This window comes from Eumetopias jubatus, unplaced genomic scaffold (assembly GCF_037043125.1).
Source record: "Eumetopias jubatus isolate StellerSeaLion01/CBP00866 unplaced genomic scaffold, mEumJub1_p1.0 scaffold_6, whole genome shotgun sequence".
In the NCBI taxonomy this organism is placed as follows: domain Eukaryota; kingdom Metazoa; phylum Chordata; class Mammalia; order Carnivora; family Otariidae; genus Eumetopias; species Eumetopias jubatus.
The window spans coordinates 94,060,500-94,079,212 of record NW_028274812.1 but is presented as its reverse complement, the minus strand read 5'-3'; the positions used below and the strand labels follow the sequence as shown (position 1 = coordinate 94,079,212).

Below are 18,713 nucleotides of genomic sequence, written 5' to 3'. Positions count from 1 at the left end.
GGCAGTTTGGAAGCTGTCTTTGGAAGAGTGAAGAAGGGATAAGTTAAGAAGCTTTGCAATAAAAAAGAGAATGATTAGGGCCTGAACAATGGGGAGGAAAAAAGTGTTTTTATAGACATTTGGAGGTAGAATTGATTCAGATAGCTATGTTTATAGACAATGAAGAGTGAGTCGGGAAAATTCTTGCCATGTAATGTTTTAAACGAATGAAAGTACATCTTCAAGAGAGGGAAACTTTCTCCTGATCTGCCAATAACTGAAGGTCACAGCAAAGTTGTAAGGTGGTGGCTGGCTAAGCTCTGCTGAGTGTGTGAGAAACAGGAGCAAAGTAATGTTCAAAAGTGTTCCAGACTCTGCCTCTCTGCCACATTTTCTCTTTCACCTTTGAAATAAAGGACGGTTAGAAATGAAGTGGAAAAATATCAGCCCCTTGACTTTTGAAAGCTTGAGCTTTTTAGAAAGAAACAAGCCGTTAATCACTTTTAAATAAGACAGAAAATGACCTTGATTTAGAGACAGAATAAGTGCATATCTAATTGGTGAGTGCAGCACACCTGGATGTATGGCACTCACTCGCCGAGGCCAAGGACAGGCAGGTGGCTATGTTCTGCTGCCAGAGAATCATCTGGACCTCATTGGCAGGCACTGAGGCAAAAGGCACAGAGGAAGCTGCAGGTGGCAGGGAATAGTAGAGAACATTAGGAAGAGAGAAGGAAGTGTGGCTCAAAGTTCTAAAATGTTACCTATATTTCTATCTAATATGTGTATGTGTACATATAGATTTCCCATCAATATTTTGTATATCATGTTTGTCAACTTGCTATGGTCTATTGCCAGTCACATAAGAAAAATATCAACTAATTTGCTCCTCCTTCCTCTACTGCAGGGGTATCTTGGTTAACCAGTTTATTAGAATTCAAAACCAAAACAGTTATTTGCCTTGAGGATGAAGTAGTAGATGAAGTGCAATTAATGCTTTTACCTAACTTGGCATATGCAGATAGTGATGTTTTCTTGTAAAGATGACAAAGGGTATTGTTTTTTTTTAAAAAAATCTAATATTCTTCATGGTGGACTTTAGTCAGCCGATAAAAAAATAATTCAAAATATAGAGAGAGCAAAGTTAAAGAATATTAGTTACCAAAATAGAGTAATTTGATGTCACTACTCTTAATTTTTTCTTAGCCTTTTGATTACTGATGAACTACAATAGAACAATAAATGGATTGTTACACTTAAAAGTTTGACTTAAAAGTCAAAGTCAAATTGCTGTCTGAGCAATAGTCTTAAATCTTCCTAGAAATTTTTTCTTTAAGTAATTTTGTATTTTCAAATAAGCCTTATTTGATATGGTTGTTCAAATTGTTTGGTTATATTTTTCTTTTCTTTTTTTAAGATTTTATTTATTTATTTGACAGACACAGTGAGAGAGGGAACACAAGCAGGGGGAGTGGGAGAGGGAGAAGCAGGCTTCCCACAGAGCAGGGAGCCCGATGCAGGCTCGATCCCAGGACCCTGGGATCATGACCTGAGCTGAAGGCAGTCGCTTAACCAACTGAGCCACCCAGGCCCCCCCCGGTTATATTTTTCTAAAGCAGAATTAGAAAGATTTCTAACCTAGGCATCAGAATTGATACTTACGTTGGCTTATACCAGAGGAAATCGTGCTATGCTCTGCTCTTCCAGATTGGAATATGAAACACCTTTTGTGAGCTGTGGGTTACACTTTGATGTTTACAGGCCATGTAAATAGTAAGCTGTGGACTCCAATTCATTTAACCTCATTCCTCTGGCTTTCTACACTTTTCTTCTACCTGGTCCTTTCATTTTCCTATTTGTTTCTTTTTTTTTTTTTTTAAGATTTTATTTATTTATTTGACAGAGAGAGAGAGCACGAGAAAGGGAACACAAGCAGGGGGAGTGGGAGAGGGAGAAGCAGGCTCCCCGCGGAGCAGGGAGCCCAATATGGGTCTCAATCCCAAGACCCTGGGACCATGACCTGAGCCGAAGGCAGACGCTTAACGACTGAGCCACCCAGGCGCCCCTCTATTTGTTTCTTTTTGTCTCCTCCTTACATTTCTTCCTTTTGATGAGTTTCCCTCCCCTGTTTTATTTCTGACTTTCTCTGGCCAGTCCCTGCCTACTGAACTCCAGCCTTGTGGAGCCATCCCTTTAGGAAAAGGAAAGGCCAATTTAGGAGGATGGAGGCTTGACCCTTCAGAAGCTATCTGGCAAAATGAACGCTGTCAAAAAGTACTGTTGCCTAACTACATCTTCATTCTGACTTCTCTACAGAATTTTATTTTCTTTAAAAAATTTTAATGTCGGGGCACCTGGGTGGCTCGGTCAGTTGAACCTCAGACTCTTGGTTTTGGCCCAGCTCGCGACCTCAGGGTCGTGGGGCCCAGCCCTGTGCTGGGCTCTGCGCTCAGCGCTCAGCGCGGGGTCTGCTTGTCCTTCTCCCTCCGCTCCTCCCCCAGCTCTCGCTCTCGCTCGCTCTCCCCCCCCTTTTCTTTCTCTCTCTCCTCTGTCTCAAATAAATAAAATCTTTAAAAATTTGTTAATGTCAAATTATGATTCCAACACAAAAAATATATGTAAACAAGCACATATAAACTAACTCCCCATGGCCCCCCCCCCCGAGCATATTTTTAACAAGAGCAAGCTTAGGAAGGTAAGTTCAAAATTTGACACATTATAAAATATTACCACAGCCAATATTTCTTCATTCTTGAAAACATCAAAGAAAAATTTTGGTTTCAAAGAAAAGCACACCACTTTTGGTTAAATCCTAAATCTTTCTCAGGTTCCCAGTTGTCTGGCTACAAGTCAAGCATATATGTCCACTAGCCTGGGACATGTGCTCTTCTGTTAGAACTTAGCACTTTCTAAAAAAAGATTACTTGAGTTATGACTACACACAAAATTTAAATTCTAAATGAACCCAACCGTTGCTAAGAACCTGAATTTCAAAGAATAAGGATGGCTTAATAACAGAGTCATCTTGCGTGTGAACAATCACCGCTTAACTGTCTCTGTCCAGCCATAGTGACTTAGCAGGGAGCATTTCCAGCGTCTACCCATTAACACACAAGTGGTCCACCTTCAGAAAAGCAGAGAGTCTTTTCGAGGATATGTAGAACATACTGTGAGAACTTCGCTCCTGACCTCTAATTCTTTTCCACAGTCTACCTCAGGCGTTTGTCCTTCTTGGATTTTGGTGTTTCTTTGCCAAGTTTCTATTTTTCCCCTATTTCACAAATTTTGGTGCTTTGCAGATAGCTCAATTCTCTTTTCTCTTGATTTTTAGCTTTGTATTTTCCTGCTTGGAGTCATCCAGCCCTTTGACAAATGATATCAGCACCATCCTCAACATACCTATAGACTATCTTAGTATAGCATTTGCTAGTGAGATTGATATCAGAACTTGAGAAAACTAGGTGCAGAAAAAGTCCCAAGTTGCACTTCATATATATATGGTAGAACATCAGAATCACTTGCCGGGTATTTTGAAGTCCGCAGAGGGGGTGTGCATCTAAGGTGTTGCTGACACTGAGAGACTTCAGGGGTCCTACTCACAGCCTATTGCATAAGAAGTATCTGTTTGTTACCTACACTGTTTAATGACTTTTAAGTGGTATTTTTGGCATTCTACCTTTATTTTATTTTTATTTTTTTAAAGATTTTATTTATTTATTTGAGAGAGAGAATGAGATAGAGAGAGAGAGCATGAGAGGGGGGAGGGTCAGAGGGAGAAGCAGACTCCCCGCCGAGCAGGGAGCCCGATGTGGGATTCGATCCCGGGACTCCAGGATCATGACCTGAGCCGAAGGCAGTCGCTTAACCAACTGAGCCACCCAGGCGCCCTCTACCTTTATTTTAAATGATGGTTTGTTATTTATATATTGCATTTTACTGAGCTTTTTAGCTACTTAGTTTTATTTAGGAAATCAGTTGGAGAGGGGAGGGGTTGAGTGAGAGGTAATGGCTTACTCTAAAACATCAGGGAATAGGTTCCTATTAAGCATTTTTGTGTAGAACAGCTGTTTTTCAAAAACAGTTACAGCCAGTAGGTGGGGATGCGACCACTTCTAACCACTACTCTTACCTAAGCCAGCATCATCTGTTTACTGGATTCTTGTAAAGAGCTCCCTGTTTGGATCCCTCCTCCCTCTAGTTTGTTCCCAGCATATAGCGGGCAGAATAATCCTGTTAACAGTGTTCGGTCGTGTCACTCCTGTGCTAAGAATATTGCAGTAGCTCCCCATTTTACTCAGAGAAAAAGCCAGACTTCATTCATTGGTCCACAAGATCCTTCTCTTTCTTCTCTTTTTTCTCTTCCTATGTCTCTATGATTTAGATCATAATGTGAAATTCAAGTACGTGTGTTTATTAGTTATTGGATTTTTGAGTTTTGGTCTACATATTCTTCTCAAGGAAAACAAAATCACAAATTGCATAGGATTTTTAAATTTTTAAATTCTTCTCACAATAAATGGCACTCTCTAGATAGACACTCCTATTTAAGAGGATATATTTCTTCATCTCTGAAATGAGGATAATACCTTCCAGTAATACCTAATCGCCTCAAAGCAGTCTTTCCCCTGGATTTGTTGTCCCCACATCTCTATTACTTGGTTTACTTCTTCCTTCCCTAGATCCTCTCCTTAGGCCTAAATGTGTCTGTCTTTGAGTAGCTTTTCCAGCCAATGAAAAACACTCTGTTGTCTTTTTTCCTCATATACCATTACATATGTGCAGAAACTTTCATTTACCTCAAGTATGCTGTAACATCAATAAAGTTATTTAAGGATAGATGATGGTTGAATGATTTATTTATGGATTTGCAAGAAGTTTCCAAATAAAAATTCATCCTAGAAAGATAAAGCAAATAGGAAGAGGAAAATTAAATGATTTTGGTTAAGGAAGAGCCTTCTCTGAGAGTGGAGCAGGGGGATTAATGTGATTAATCTAAATTTACTTTTGATGGAACCTAAAATTTCAAAATACATAAGCTTTTCTTACATTCTGTGGCTTATATGTCAGTTTTCTTTAGTAACTTTTTACATATGTGTATGTCACCCAACTAGATATTTTTATTAATTTATTTTAAGTAGGCTGCATGCCCAGCGTGGGGCTTGAACTCACGACCCTGAGATCAAGAGTTGCACACTCCACTGACTGAGCCAGCCAATTGCCCCCAACTAGATATTTTTTAAATGTTTCTTATAAGTATTGACTTTATAGCATGCTTCCCAAACATGTATATTATAATGTGTATATATAATGTTACATATTTACTTTGCAAGGAACATACTTAAATATATGTGTATAAGTTCATATATATTTAAATATATATCTCTCCAGTATGTATATGCATAGAATATAATGTTGGATTTATTTTGTTTTTACATAAAAGAGCTTTATTATATACCACACAGTGAGCTTTTTGTTTATTTCTATGAGTTCATTTTCTCTTCAGGTCATTTATGGTATCATTTAAAGTTTGAAGACTGTACCTCTCCAAAATTGCAATTCACAGATATTCCTTCCTGGTATCATTGATGTTTGCCAGTAATCAGTTGCAAGTTCACCTCAACACAATTTGAATATCTATGTATAGAATTACTTTGAAAACTTTGTGACTTTCTTCATTTTAAAAGATTTATAGCCATTCATTTTAAATGGATTTATTTTTCATTTCTGCTCTAATAATTCAAGAAAAATGAACAGGTCAAATAGGCAGGATCCTGGGTGCTGTGATTGGTTGGCATTTACATAGGTCATTCATATAGGATTTAATAAAAGTAATCTATAAGACAATCAGAGAAAAACAGTTCAGTTCTTTTAAGCACATTCTTGTCAGGATTGTATGATGCCCACTCCATAACTGTAATAATTTTGTGTATCTGTCAAAAGATGTCAACTATATTCAGTAATGTGGATAGCAGGAATTTGAGGCTTCATGTACATTTCTTGTTGTCACAGGAAGGTCAGCCCTTTGAAAAGGGATAGAAATGAACATTTCTCCAGAATTTTATTTCCCTTCATTTTAGGCTATCTCTTAATTCCTGCATTTTACTGTGTTTGATAAACAGACCAAATATGTATTTTATTTATTTGCTGGGGTAGGGGAGTGATGAAACTTTACGAATTTCAACTGGCATTGCACTTGGCTGATAAGAATGGGAGTTCGTCCCGCTCCAAAGAGATTACATGAAGTAGAATTGGAAAGAAAATTGTATTTACAAACGATAGGCTGATGTTCCTAATAGGTGTTCAGAATAGGCTATTCACTCTCATATTCTGCTGAGCTTTACTAGAAATAACTTCCTTTCAAAAAAAAAGAACAAATCTGATTGAAGGCAAAAGCATTCCCTTTCCAAAGATACTCGTCCAAAGGGCTTACATTAAATTTTCCTGATGGGTACACAGCTGTATTTTAGACTGCATCTGTATAAACTGGTAATGTGGAAAATAAAAATCTAAATAGTATACTTGATTGCTTTATGCACCATTTAGATTACTAAATTTATATCTATAATTTTGGAAGAGATGTTGCAATATGATCTGACAATAACTGTCAAAGTCATAATACTGGGATCTATTTTCATCTTGTTGTCAAGGTAAAGTTATTGAAATTCACAGTTGGTAGGTCAGAAAGATCACTGACTATCTCTTGTCATCTGTGGTTTAATGCTGACCTAAACAGCGACTGTATAATGTCAGCATTATCACAGTGTCCAGGCTGCAGAAGTACAACATACCCCATGATTTAATGCATTTCCTGTCTGGAATAAAGATTATGAAAAGGTCCACAACCGTGAGCTACAGTGGTTTAGAGAAACCTCGTTTCTAATTTTGCTTTCTCTTTTTCCCATGCATTTTAGATCTTGGATTTAGTAAAAGGGACGCATTATCAAGTGGCCTGTCAGAAGTACTTCGAGATGATACATAATGTAAGTCCATTTTTAAACTTTATGGCTTAATTCTTTGGGTTTTTTTTGTTACTCCATGGTTCATTCAGGGATTTTAGTTGCAGCAATAGAAACCACTCCAGCTATTTTCACCAGCAAGGGATTTATTACATGGTATTAGGTAGCTTATAAAATTTATGGAAGGGCCAGAAAATTAAAACGAGGATGCTCCAGAACCAAAAACATTGTAACTAGGAGAAGCTACCCAGTGGGAAAACCTACTAAATCCTCCACCCACCATGTCACATCTAGGGATGAGACCAAGGGTCAGTCAGCTTTCTCAGCAACGTGCCAGTTTGTAAAAATTGTAGACTTTATTGTCCATATGGTCTCTGTCAGAACTGCCCGTCTTTGCTGTTGTAGTCAAAAGCAGCCATAGACAATATATAAATGAATGAGCATGGCTGTGTTCCAGTAGAACTTTATTTACAAAAACAGTGGGCCAGATTTAGGCCTTAATTAGCAACTCTTGGAATAGATCTAGCATAGTTACCCGAGGTGCCTAGAAAAACCAGAGGCTTTTGCCATCTTCCCTGTAGAAAATCTGATTGTTTTAGTTGTGGCTGCCCCCTCCATGTTACTCTTGCTTCCCAAATCTCCTATTTACCTGCATGGCAGAACCTCAGTTACATGTGGGACCCCTAACTGCAAGGGAATCAGGGAAATGTGTTGGTTTTTGTCTTGTCAGCCTCTTTTGACATGCTTCTGTAGTACAGTACATCTTCTCTCAGTACCCTTTTGACATGGTATCGCCAAGTACAGCTTGGCGATACCTTGGGTTTGGCTCCAGACCATCACAGTAAAGTGAGTTGAATGCGTTTTTGGGTTTCCCAGTGCATGTAATATTTATGCTTCCATTATACTGTAGTCTATTAACTGTGCAATAGCATTATGTCATTGAGAATGTACACACCTTAATTAAAAAATACTTTATTGCTAAAAAATGCTAACCATCATGTGAGCTGTCAGCAAGTCAATTTTTTTGCTGGTGGAGGGTCCTCCCTCCATGTTCATGACTGCTGACTGATCAGGGTGGTAGTTGCTGAAGGTTGGGTGGCTGTGGCAGTTTTGAAAAATAAGATGTTTGCCACATCAACTGACTCTTCCTTTCATGCATGATTTCTCTATAGCATGCGATGCTGTTTGATAGCATTGTACCCACAGTAGAAGTTCTTTCAAAATTGGAATCAGTCCTTTCAGACCCTTCCACTGCTTCCTCAACTAAGTTTATGTCATGTTCTCAATCCTTTGTTGTCATTTCAACAATCTTCACAGCATCTTCACCAAGAGTACATTCCATCTCAAGAAACCTCTTTCTGTGCTCATCCATAAGAAGTAACTCCTCATCTGTTCAAGTTTTATCATGAGATTGCAGCAACTCAGGCACATCTTCAGGCTCCACTTCTAATTCTAGTTCTCTTGCTATTTCTCCATCTGCATGTACTTCCTCCACTGACACCTTGAACCCCTTAAGGTCATCAGTGAGGGTTGGAATCATCTTCTCCCAAACTCCTATTGTGTTGGTATTTTGACCCCCTTCTCATGAATCACGGATGTTCTTAATGGGATCTAGAATGATGAATCCTTTCCAGAAGGGTTTTTTTTTTTTTTTTAAGATTTTATTTATTTATTTGAGAGAGCGAGAGTGCGCATAAACGGGGAGGGGGCAGAGGGAGAGAGAGAAGCAGGTTCCCGCTGATCAGGGAGCCTGTCGTGGGGCTCCATCCCAGGACCTGGGATCATGGCCTGAGCCGAAAGCAGATGCTTAACCAACTGAGCCACGCAGGCGCCCCTCCAGAAGGTTTTTAATTTACTTTGCTCAGATCCATCAGAGGAATCATTTGTGTATGGCAGCTATAGTCAAAAGTCAAAATGACTCCTTGATCCATGGGCTGCAGAATGGATGTTGTGTTAAGCAGAGATGAAAATAACATTAAATTTATACATCTCCAAGCTCTTGGGTAGGCAGGTACATTGTCAGTGTAATGTATGCCCAGCATGGGGCTTGAACTCATGACCCCTAGATCAAGAGTCTCATGCTCTACCAACTGAGCCAGCCGGGTGCCCCTGGTAAGCAGAAATATTTTGAAAAGAATTTTTTTTTCTGAGCAGTAGGTGTCAGTAGTGGGCTTAGAACATTCAGTCAGCCATGTTGTAAGTATATGTGCTGTTACCCAAGCTTTGTTGTTCCATTTATAGAGCACAGGCAAAGTAGATTCAGCATAATTCTCAAGGATTATTCCTAGGATTTTCAAAATGGTCAGTGAGCATTGGCTTCAACTTATAGCCACTAGCTGCATTAGCCTCTAACAAGAGAGTCGGTCTATCCTTGAAAGTTTTGAAGCCTGGCACTGACTTCTCCTCTCTAGCTATGAAAGATGTCCTACATGGCATCTTCTTCAAATACAAGGCTGTTTCATCCACCCTGAAAATCTGCTGTTTAGTGTAGCACCTTCAGGAATTCTCTCGGCTAAGATCTTTTGGGTAACCTGCTGTAGCTTCTACATCAGCACCTGCTGCTTCACTTTGTACTTCCAATGTTATGGAAATGGCTTCTTTCCTTAAACATGAACCAACCTCTGCTAGCTTCAAACTATTTTTCTGTAGCTTCCTCACCTGTCTCAACCTTCATAGAATTGAAAAGTTAGGGCTTTGCTCTGGATTAGCTTTGGCTTCAGGGAATGTTGTGGCTGGTGTGATCGTCTGTCCAGACCAGGAAAACTTTCTCACATCAGCAATAAGGCTGTTTTGCTTTCTTTTCATTCATTCGTGTCTTCTCTGGAATAACAGTTTTCATTTCCTTCAAGAACTCTTCCTTTGCATTCACAACTTGGCTGTTTGTTTGGCACGAGAGGCCTAGCTTTTGGCCTCTTTCAGCTTTCAAGATGCCTTCCTCACTAAGCTTAATCACCTCTAGCTTTGATTTAAAGTGACAGATGGGCAGCTTTTTCTTTCACTTGAACACTGAGAGGCCCTTCTGGGGTTAATAATTGGCCTGATTTCAGTATTGTTGTGTCTCGGGGAATAGGGAAATCAGAGGAAAGGGAGAGAGATGGGGGAATGTCCAGTCAGTGGAGGAGTCAGAACACATACGGCATTTATCAATTAAGTTTGACATCTTGTATGGGCATGGTTTCTGGTGCCCCAGCACAATTACAGTAGTAACATCAAAGGTCACCATAACAAAAATAATCATAAAGTTTGAAATATTGGGCGAATTACCAAAATGTGACACAGAGACATGAAGTGAGCAAGTGCTGTTGGAAAAATGGTGCTGATAGACTTGCTCAGCTGCAGGGTTGCCACAGATCTTCAATTTCACTTCAAAAACACAGTGTCTGGAAAATGCAGTAAAACACAGTATGCCTGTATAAGTCCTACTAGTAGGTTCTGAAAGGTGTAAAGCAAGGGTCACAAAGAAGCCTACGGAGGTCAGGCAGATAACCCAGAAAAGTGTAGGTGGCTGTGATTAATAGAATACGGGAGGAACTATGGTGTGCTGATGAATTCACGTCCCATTAGGGGCCTTCACACTGACAAGTTTGAAGACCCTGTACAAGTCAGCAGAACACATCTGCCCATGGACCCCCCTGTTGGCAACCACTGGTCCTGATCATGGCTTCCTAACCTAGGTCAGACATCTAAGAATAGACCTGAAAGTCCATGTACTTCTTGAGACATTTTTTTCTGTGAGTATATATGTGCAGTTTTTGGAAGTCTCTTACTGGGTTTCAAAAGGATCCGTCCATGACCCTCCCCAAATAGATGTTGCGTTTATTGAATTTGTCATCCGCTACCATGCTATTCACTTTTGTTTTTCCTAGTTTTCATGAAATAATTTTTCTGTTGTAGTTATATAATAGCAGAATTTCTTACATTATAAAATATTTCATAGGAAAAATATACCCTATAATATTACCAAGAATGAATATAGTACTAGCAGCCAACATCTGTAGAACCTTTAACACATGCCCGGCCCAGCACTAAGTACTTTGGCCACATTAGCTCTTTTGATCCACACTACAGTACTAAGCTAGATACTATTTTTATTTCCATTTACGAATGAAGTTTAGAGAAGCTGAGCAACCTTTGTAAGGTCATACTGCTCATAAGGGACGGACTTGGAGTTGAACCAGACTGTCAGGTAACTCATAAAAGCTTATGATGAGCCTAACCATGACTGTGTGCTTCTGTGGAATCCAATACTGTATTTGTAATAATGACTGTTGAGGTCACTAGCATTTTGTGTCTAGATTCATGATCCAGCCATCATAGTTTACATTAAAAAAAAAAAATCCAAGGGCCACCTGGGTGGCTCAGTTAAGCGTCTGCCTTTGGCTCAGGTCATGATCCCAGCGTCCTGGGATCGAGCCCTGCATTGGGCTCCATGCTCAGTGGGGAGGCTGCTTCTCCCTCTGCCTGCCTGTCTGCCTACTTGTGATCTTTCTCTCTCTGTCAAATAAATAAATGAAATCTTAAAAAAAAAAAAAATCCGAAGCCTAGCGATTCTGTATGATTTGCCTGAGGTGCCACAGCTGGTAAGTGGGAGATCTGGACCTAGCACCTCTGGTCTGCTGTGGGTCTCATCTTCTGCTACACCTAACTGTTGAAAATATTACTGTTATTTCAAAACATAAAAACTTTGTTTTCACAAAATGTGAAGGACTAAATAGACATCAGTGAAATAGGAGACAAGCACGAGTTCTCATTAGTTTTATGAGTATAGGAATCTTACCAGGTAAGCCCTGTTCATTTGGTATTTTCAGTACCAGTTTTGCATGACTCTTTTCCTTAAAGACCATATTCCTTAATTTGCTTGCTCAGCTTGAAAGGTTTAATTTCATATGTGTTCTTAATTATGTGTGGACCCTTCTTTTAATTAAGAGGCCTCAGAACTTCCACAAATTGAGGTCTATTAGTCAACCTCCTTCCTTGTTTTTAAATAAGATGTGAAAATTAGATTGAAACATTGAGTTGGTGACATAATCACCAAAAAGTAAGAAGAATTTTTTTTTTAGTTCTCAGATCTGCTTTTGTAGTATCTCATTCTTATAGGAGTATTACTACTATGGCCAATTTTAAACTTGCCTTAGATTAATGAAGATTTTGAAAAGACATATGTCTAAATCCTCCCACGTACAACTTAAGCTACATAAAAATCAATGGAATAAAAAGGCTGTTTGAATTCATGAGATACCTATTATTTTTTCTCATTTAATTTCAAAATAGAATGTTTTTATTGTGTTTTCTGCCATCCTGCCTGCCCCCCCCTTAAAAAATATTTTTAAAGCTATGTTTATTTTCCTGCGGACTCTCTGATCAAACTCATTTTGATGAAAGTTTTGAAAATGAACCAGTTAATTGATCCCATTTACAGCCGTGCTATGATAGTTCCATATGGCTTTTTTGGTAATACCAGCTGCCTCATTATAAGCTGTCATTGCAAAACCTCTTGATTAAAAACCCAAATATCCCATAGGTAAAACAATATTGCTTCCATTCCTTCAAACTACATTTGCTGTGGCAGAAACATGAGACCTCTGTTTGTGTGAAGGTCATTGTGTGGAAAACATGTTGATTCCAGCAAATGCTTGAGATTCAGTTAGTAGATACCAAAGTCTGGCCTGCTTGAAATGCATTTTCCTCAGTGTTTTTAGGGAGCAATGTTTTATACTATAGTGTATGTTTTTTCTTTTGGCATACTCTCTGTGTAAATGAAAATACTAGGCCTTGTGTATATTCATCTCTGAATTTTAATTGAAAATTGTTTCCTTAGAAATAGACCTCTTTAGGCACTGAGTCATTCTTGATACTTATTTTCCAAATAGCTGAGCATAATTTTTTTCCCCACTATATAAATCTTTACAGAAATCTTGCTAAATTCTACATTTTCCTGCAACCTTTTTTTTTTTTAAGATTTTTTTTTTTTGACAGAGAGAGACAGCAAGAGAGGGAATGCAAGCAGGGGGAGTGGGAGAAGCAGGCTTCCCGCCAAGCAGGGAGCCCGATGTGGGACTCGATCCCAGCACCCTGGGATCATGACCTGAGCCGAAGGTAGACGCTTAACGACTGAGCCACCCAGGCGCCCATTTTCCTGCAATCTTAAACAGGATATAGCAAATACAATTCAGCTTTTTTATAATAACTCAGGGTCATTATTGTGGATATCAGACTGCTGGGCTAGAAGCCATGATCACGTCTCACTTGGATCACAGGAGCTTCCTAACTCATTTCCCAGCATCTACAACATGTGCACCCTTCCAGTTCTTTACCCTCCACACAGCTGCTAGAATGATCTTTAAAACAGAGGAATATGATTATTTCAGTAAACTGCTTTAAAACAACCACCACCACCACCACCACCACCACCAAATCTTAAAGGGCTTCCCAATTGCTCTAAAGATGAAATCCAGAATTTACAATGTAGCCTATAAAGGCCTCTCCACCCCCATTTCCTTTTTCTGGACTCCCAACTATACTGGTTTTATTTCATATCCTTTACAGTACTTCAGGACTTCCAAGCTAATACGGCAGAATGAAAATGCATCACAAATTTCCCTCTTAGTAGTGAACACAGTGTACAGAACATCATAAAAAATCATCTAACACAAAGGAAAACATCACCAATAGCAGCCAATTAAGAAAAATGGCAAGGAAGGAAACAAAATTCTGAGTGTTTCCATATCTAGAATGTTCGTATCTTTTAAAAACAGGGAATAAAGGAAATAGCTGCTGACTTCTACGCAGAACTAAGTGAAAGTGGGGTATTTCAGTGGGGACAACTTGTTTTCCCTATTCTTCTAATTTGATTTTGAAGTAAAATCTATTTTCATTTTGTTAGGGTTGAGGGGGGCAGTGCAGGGAGGAGCATAAACCAAAGTTAATTTTTCTGAACAAGATGAAAGGAAACTGAATGGCAACTTCCTTCAGCCAGAAATAAAAGTGAAAGAAAGAAAATATTCAAGAGACAAAGAACCTCTCTTGGAAGAAAATACAATCCAGTATACAGAAGGAAACTCTTCATAATTTCATCATGCTACCAAGCACTTAATTAGACTGTAAGTTCAGTAAAATGAGCTTATTAGCAAAATGAGTTAAGAAAGTGCAATTGCAGACCTGAGGCACAGCTGAAAAGCCAAATGTCACATAGAAACATGGTACATGTCCTCATTTCAAGGCCCTTGTCACTGCTTTAGTTGGTTAATAAGAGCATTAATTAAAATGGAATAAAAAATGTACATTTTTTAAACAATATATTTTAAAGGTAAAACATTTCAAGGTCTTTTATTCATCTTTTGATGTATGGGCAAGGTCTCATACTTGAGTGGAGTTTTAGGATTAGAATTCAACTTTTTTTTTTTTTTAAATAAACTATACCCATAATACACCATCACCAATTTCCAATTTGGGCTGCCTTAAAGCAGAAGAGGAAGCTAATGACACATATAAAACAATATGTTCTTTTTCCCTTTTTGGGAATACACCTTTTTCTTTTTTAAGTGACTTGCCTTTCTTGAATTAATTTAGATTTCATAGAAGCAACACTTTTTTTACACTCCTATTTCCTTGGTATTCCCCATGGCAACCTTATGATGCAGCAGCTGTTATTACTATAACCTCCAGTTCATTGACGAGGAAACTGAGGCTTAGAAAGTTGATCATATTTCATTTTGTCCAAGTTGAAGTCTAATAATTCATTTCAAGCTAGAGAGTCCTCTTCTGTGACAACAGATGTATTGAGAATTTTAACAAGTTGAAACAAGGTGTAGAAAATCCCTAATGTGGTGCGCCTGGGTGGCTCAGTTGGTTAAGCAACTGCCTTCGGCTCAGGTCATGATCCCGGAGTTTCGGGATCGAGTCCCACATCGGGCTCCCTGCTCAGCGAGGAGCCTGCTTCTCCCTCTGACCCAACCCCCTCTCATGTACTCTCTCTCATTCTCGCTCTCTCAAATAAATAAATAAATCTTAAAAAAAAAAGAAAATCCCTAATGTGTAATTATAGCACAAAGTGCTAGATTCTTTTTATATGAAATAATACCATTTTTTATAATCTTTCTTTATAGCCAAGTTTAGCTCCAGAAATATTATATGATTGTAAGTTTATTTGACTTTACATAACTCAGAGCAACTAAGTGATCTAGTCAGAAGGCCTTAATTCAGACAAAACCAGTTACTAGTTCTTTGATTTTGTATAAACCATGTAATCTCCTTAGGCTTTATTTTCCTAGTTTGTACATGTAGGAGGTTCAACTTAAAGGATCTTCAAGGTCTTTCCAATCTCTAATGTTCTTTATTTATAAAACATAAAGCCTTCTGATTGAAATGTGTTACACAATACACTTTTCATGAAACATTTTGTAAAATGCAAACTCTATATTGGATCTCCCACTTTTTAATGAATTGGGTGAAAAATCTAATATAATAAAGTTCACAAATGACTCCATTGTTGATAAAAGTTACAGATTTATCATAAAACATTAAGGAAACATTTTAAAATTAAGCAGCAAAGTAGCAGATAAAAATTTGTTCTTAGTGATCTGAGTATTAACTCTTAAAATGAACTAGTCTGTATGCTATCAATCTGCTATACACCGAAATTACTATAAAATTATTGACCTAACATGTATCAACAACTGACTAAAGAAAATCAGAGAATCCTGGGGAATTCAAGTAAGTATTTCCAGAAAACGCCTTGTTTATTTATTGGTTCACCTGTTAAGAGGGTTAATTCTGAACCATGACAGCAACTCTTTTAACCCCCTGCTAATCCATTTTAATCTACCATAAGATTATACATTGCTTTAATCACATCACCTCCCCTCTTAAGGATTTTTAGTGACTCCCTGATGTCTACAAAATTAGGTCTAGACTACTTACCCTGGTTTTCAAGGCTCTCTGAGGTCTGGCCCCAGCCTGTCTTTCCAACTTCATTTCCTATTATTCCCTTTTATATGCCTTTTACACCAGGCCATCTGATCGACCTGCTTTATAGGAACATTCCTTACTACCTTGCTCATGTGGTTCTGCTGCTTATATTAACCTTGACCTCATTATCCCAGCTTTTCACTTTCTCCATCTTCCCAAACTCAACTCATATAGCCCTTCCTCACAAAGCCTTCCTTGATCAACCCAGCCAGAATTTCTCTGTGGAGTGGAGATAATAAGCCTTTGTCTGTGACCCTTATCACTTTTTTATTCTTGATAGAGATTTTTAAGTATATGACTTACTAGGCTAGAAATTTCTTTAGAGTTAGTCAAATGCATTCTTGTGTGCTGAAAAATTACTAGCTCGTTACACAGGTAAGTCTCCCTATGTGACATGTGTGACTGATATCCACTGGTTAGTTCTGGGATCAACTCACCAAATACTTAGATACCTACTGTATGCAAGTCACTTCAGTACAAAGAGTGAGACCTTAAAAGGTCGATAAATATAAGACAGATGAACAAAGAAAGTGTAATGCCTTCTCAGTTTGTAAAAAATTTGAAGTGAAATATCCCTTAACAAAAACACAACAAATAACTCAAGTAAAATGGTACTCCTTTTGTTGTCAGAAGGCAGGGAGGGCAGAGATTTGACATGTGATCAACTTAGTCTGACCCATTGGTTGAATGTAAAGAAAGTGGTGTAGGGGGTTCACACTTCAGGAGCTATCTTGCTCTTCTATCACACCTCAAGAGTTAGTAAAGGCTTACACATTTTAAGAAATGAATGCATTATGAAATTACTGACCTTGGCACAAGGACATGACAGCAGAGCATACTGGTTATGAGCATGAATTCTGCTCATTCATATCCCATCTCCAGGCCTGCCAGTATGTGATCTTGGGCAAGTTAACTTAACCTCTTTCTAAACTGGGAGAATATTGATAAATCTCCCTTCACAGGGCTCTTACGGAAGTTAACTGTATTTATATACCTGTGTGTAAATGAGTATGGCGTGTGTTTTATGCCACTTAGAATAATGTCTGGCACATAGTAGGCATTCAGTAAGTGCTTGCTAATATTAAGGAATATATTTTTCTTCACCATTAATAAATTTTGGAATCAAAGTTAGGGAAAAAAAGTAGTACTCGTTAAATCTGCAGTGTTTAAATGATACTAAATGGGATTACATATGCCAGACTTATAAATATACTCTAAAATAGGAGTGGTGTCAGGGACCAATATTCAGACAGTGTCTGTTTATATCCAGTCCCTATGGTTTTGGAATGGTTAAAGACTACACCCTCCCTTTTTTTTTCTTTTAAAAAAGTACTTATTGACAGACAGTCGGGCAGGCATTTTGCTTAGCCCTCTCAGATGTTAAGTAGAAGGTAGCGATGAAATAGAGCTGGACAGGAAATTGGGACTAAGTGCAGAGGTTCAGGCTGGAAATACAAATTTCATCCACACCTTCCAGATGAAATCATCTGAGAGTTATGACAGAGAACTACTAGGATCCATGTGTTGGGCATTAAATAGTTTTTAAACTTTATTATTTTTTTAAAATTATTTATTTGACAGAGACACAGAGAGAGAGTATAAGCAGGGGGAGTAGCAGAGGGAAAAGGAGAAGCAGGCTCCCTGCCGAGCAGGGAGCCCGATGAGGGACTCGATCCCAGGACCCCCGGATCATGACCTGAGCCGAAGGCAGATGCTGAACCGACTGAGCCACCCAGGCATGCCTTAAATAGTCTTTAAACAAGGTCTAGAATGGTTTATGAAGCCCCTTAATTTATAGCTTTGTTATGTATTAATACGATATACACTTGCTTTCTTATACAGGTGGATGATTGTGGCTTTTCTTTGAGCCATCCTAATCAATTCTTTTTTGAGAGCCAACGGATTCTAAGTGGTAATAAAGACATCAGGAAGGAATCCATCCAGCCAGAAACTCCTCAACCCAAACCAAGTGTCCAGAAAGCCAAGGATGCGTCATCCGCTCTGGCCTGTCTAAATTCCTCTCTGGAAATGGATATGGAAGGACTAGAGGATTACTTCAGTGAATGATTCTTGAGCACTCAGGAACCCTTTTTCTTCACTAGCTTTCATTCTTACTTTCAAGATTTTGCCTGTTTCTTTTTTAACTTGTCTACCCCTTCACTGGAAAGCAGGCGTGTGAGTAAAAACCTCCACTGTATTTTGCTTTGACAAAAGAGAAAAGGGAAAATTTCTTTTGATATCTAACACTTGAGTGGTGTGATCTGAGTCCTGTTTTAGGAGATTACACAGCTTTCTAGACTGGTTACACTCCCCTAGAGACAACAGAACTAAATACAACTCTTATTTTAAACCTTATCACTGTAAGCTTTACTCAATCCTTTTCTGGACCATTTTTATTAATAAATATCAAAATGTGTATAGTGTGTCTATGTGTAACTGCAAGAGTCAGATCATGAGAGGAGGTGTCTAAGAGGGTGGCCTAGGAAGACCCTGAATTCTCCTATAATCTCCACCTACACATACAGAAGTTCTTTCTGAAGAACTAAAGGCTGATTACGGCTTCTGCACCACAAAAGGTAGAGGGACCACACAGACAAGGGCACAAAAGTTGGAGACACAGTAATGATGGGAACCCTACTTCCAGTGCTGCAAACTGTAGTGGGGGAGGGAGAGCACTTAAGGACTCAGGTGCAGATTTGCCCAGCCAGGGGCACAGCCAAAAACACAGTGACTTAAAGACCAGCTAGACTGTAAGTGAAGGAATTAGGTTATTAACCCTAGAGCATCTGCCAAGCAGTAGGGGAACTGCTG

At 38.7% G+C, this 18,713-nt stretch overlaps 1 protein-coding gene across 3 annotated transcripts in view; it reads left to right on the top strand.

Annotated features, from left to right (window-relative positions):
* The window catches only part of PRIM2 (DNA primase subunit 2), a 318,527-nt gene extending 300,209 nt beyond the window's left edge, over positions 1 to 18,318 (top strand). For all 3 annotated transcript variants that reach the window (XM_028097748.2, XM_088023933.1, XM_028097745.2), the window contains exons 13-14: positions 6,891 to 6,959; positions 17,745 to 18,318. In XM_028097748.2, coding sequence (XP_027953549.1) covers positions 6,891 to 6,959; positions 17,745 to 17,969 — 294 coding nt within the window. In that variant the 3' untranslated portion in view covers positions 17,970 to 18,318. The remainder of the gene's footprint in view (positions 1 to 6,890; positions 6,960 to 17,744) is intronic.
* Positions 18,319 to 18,713: the final 395 nt, after the last annotated feature.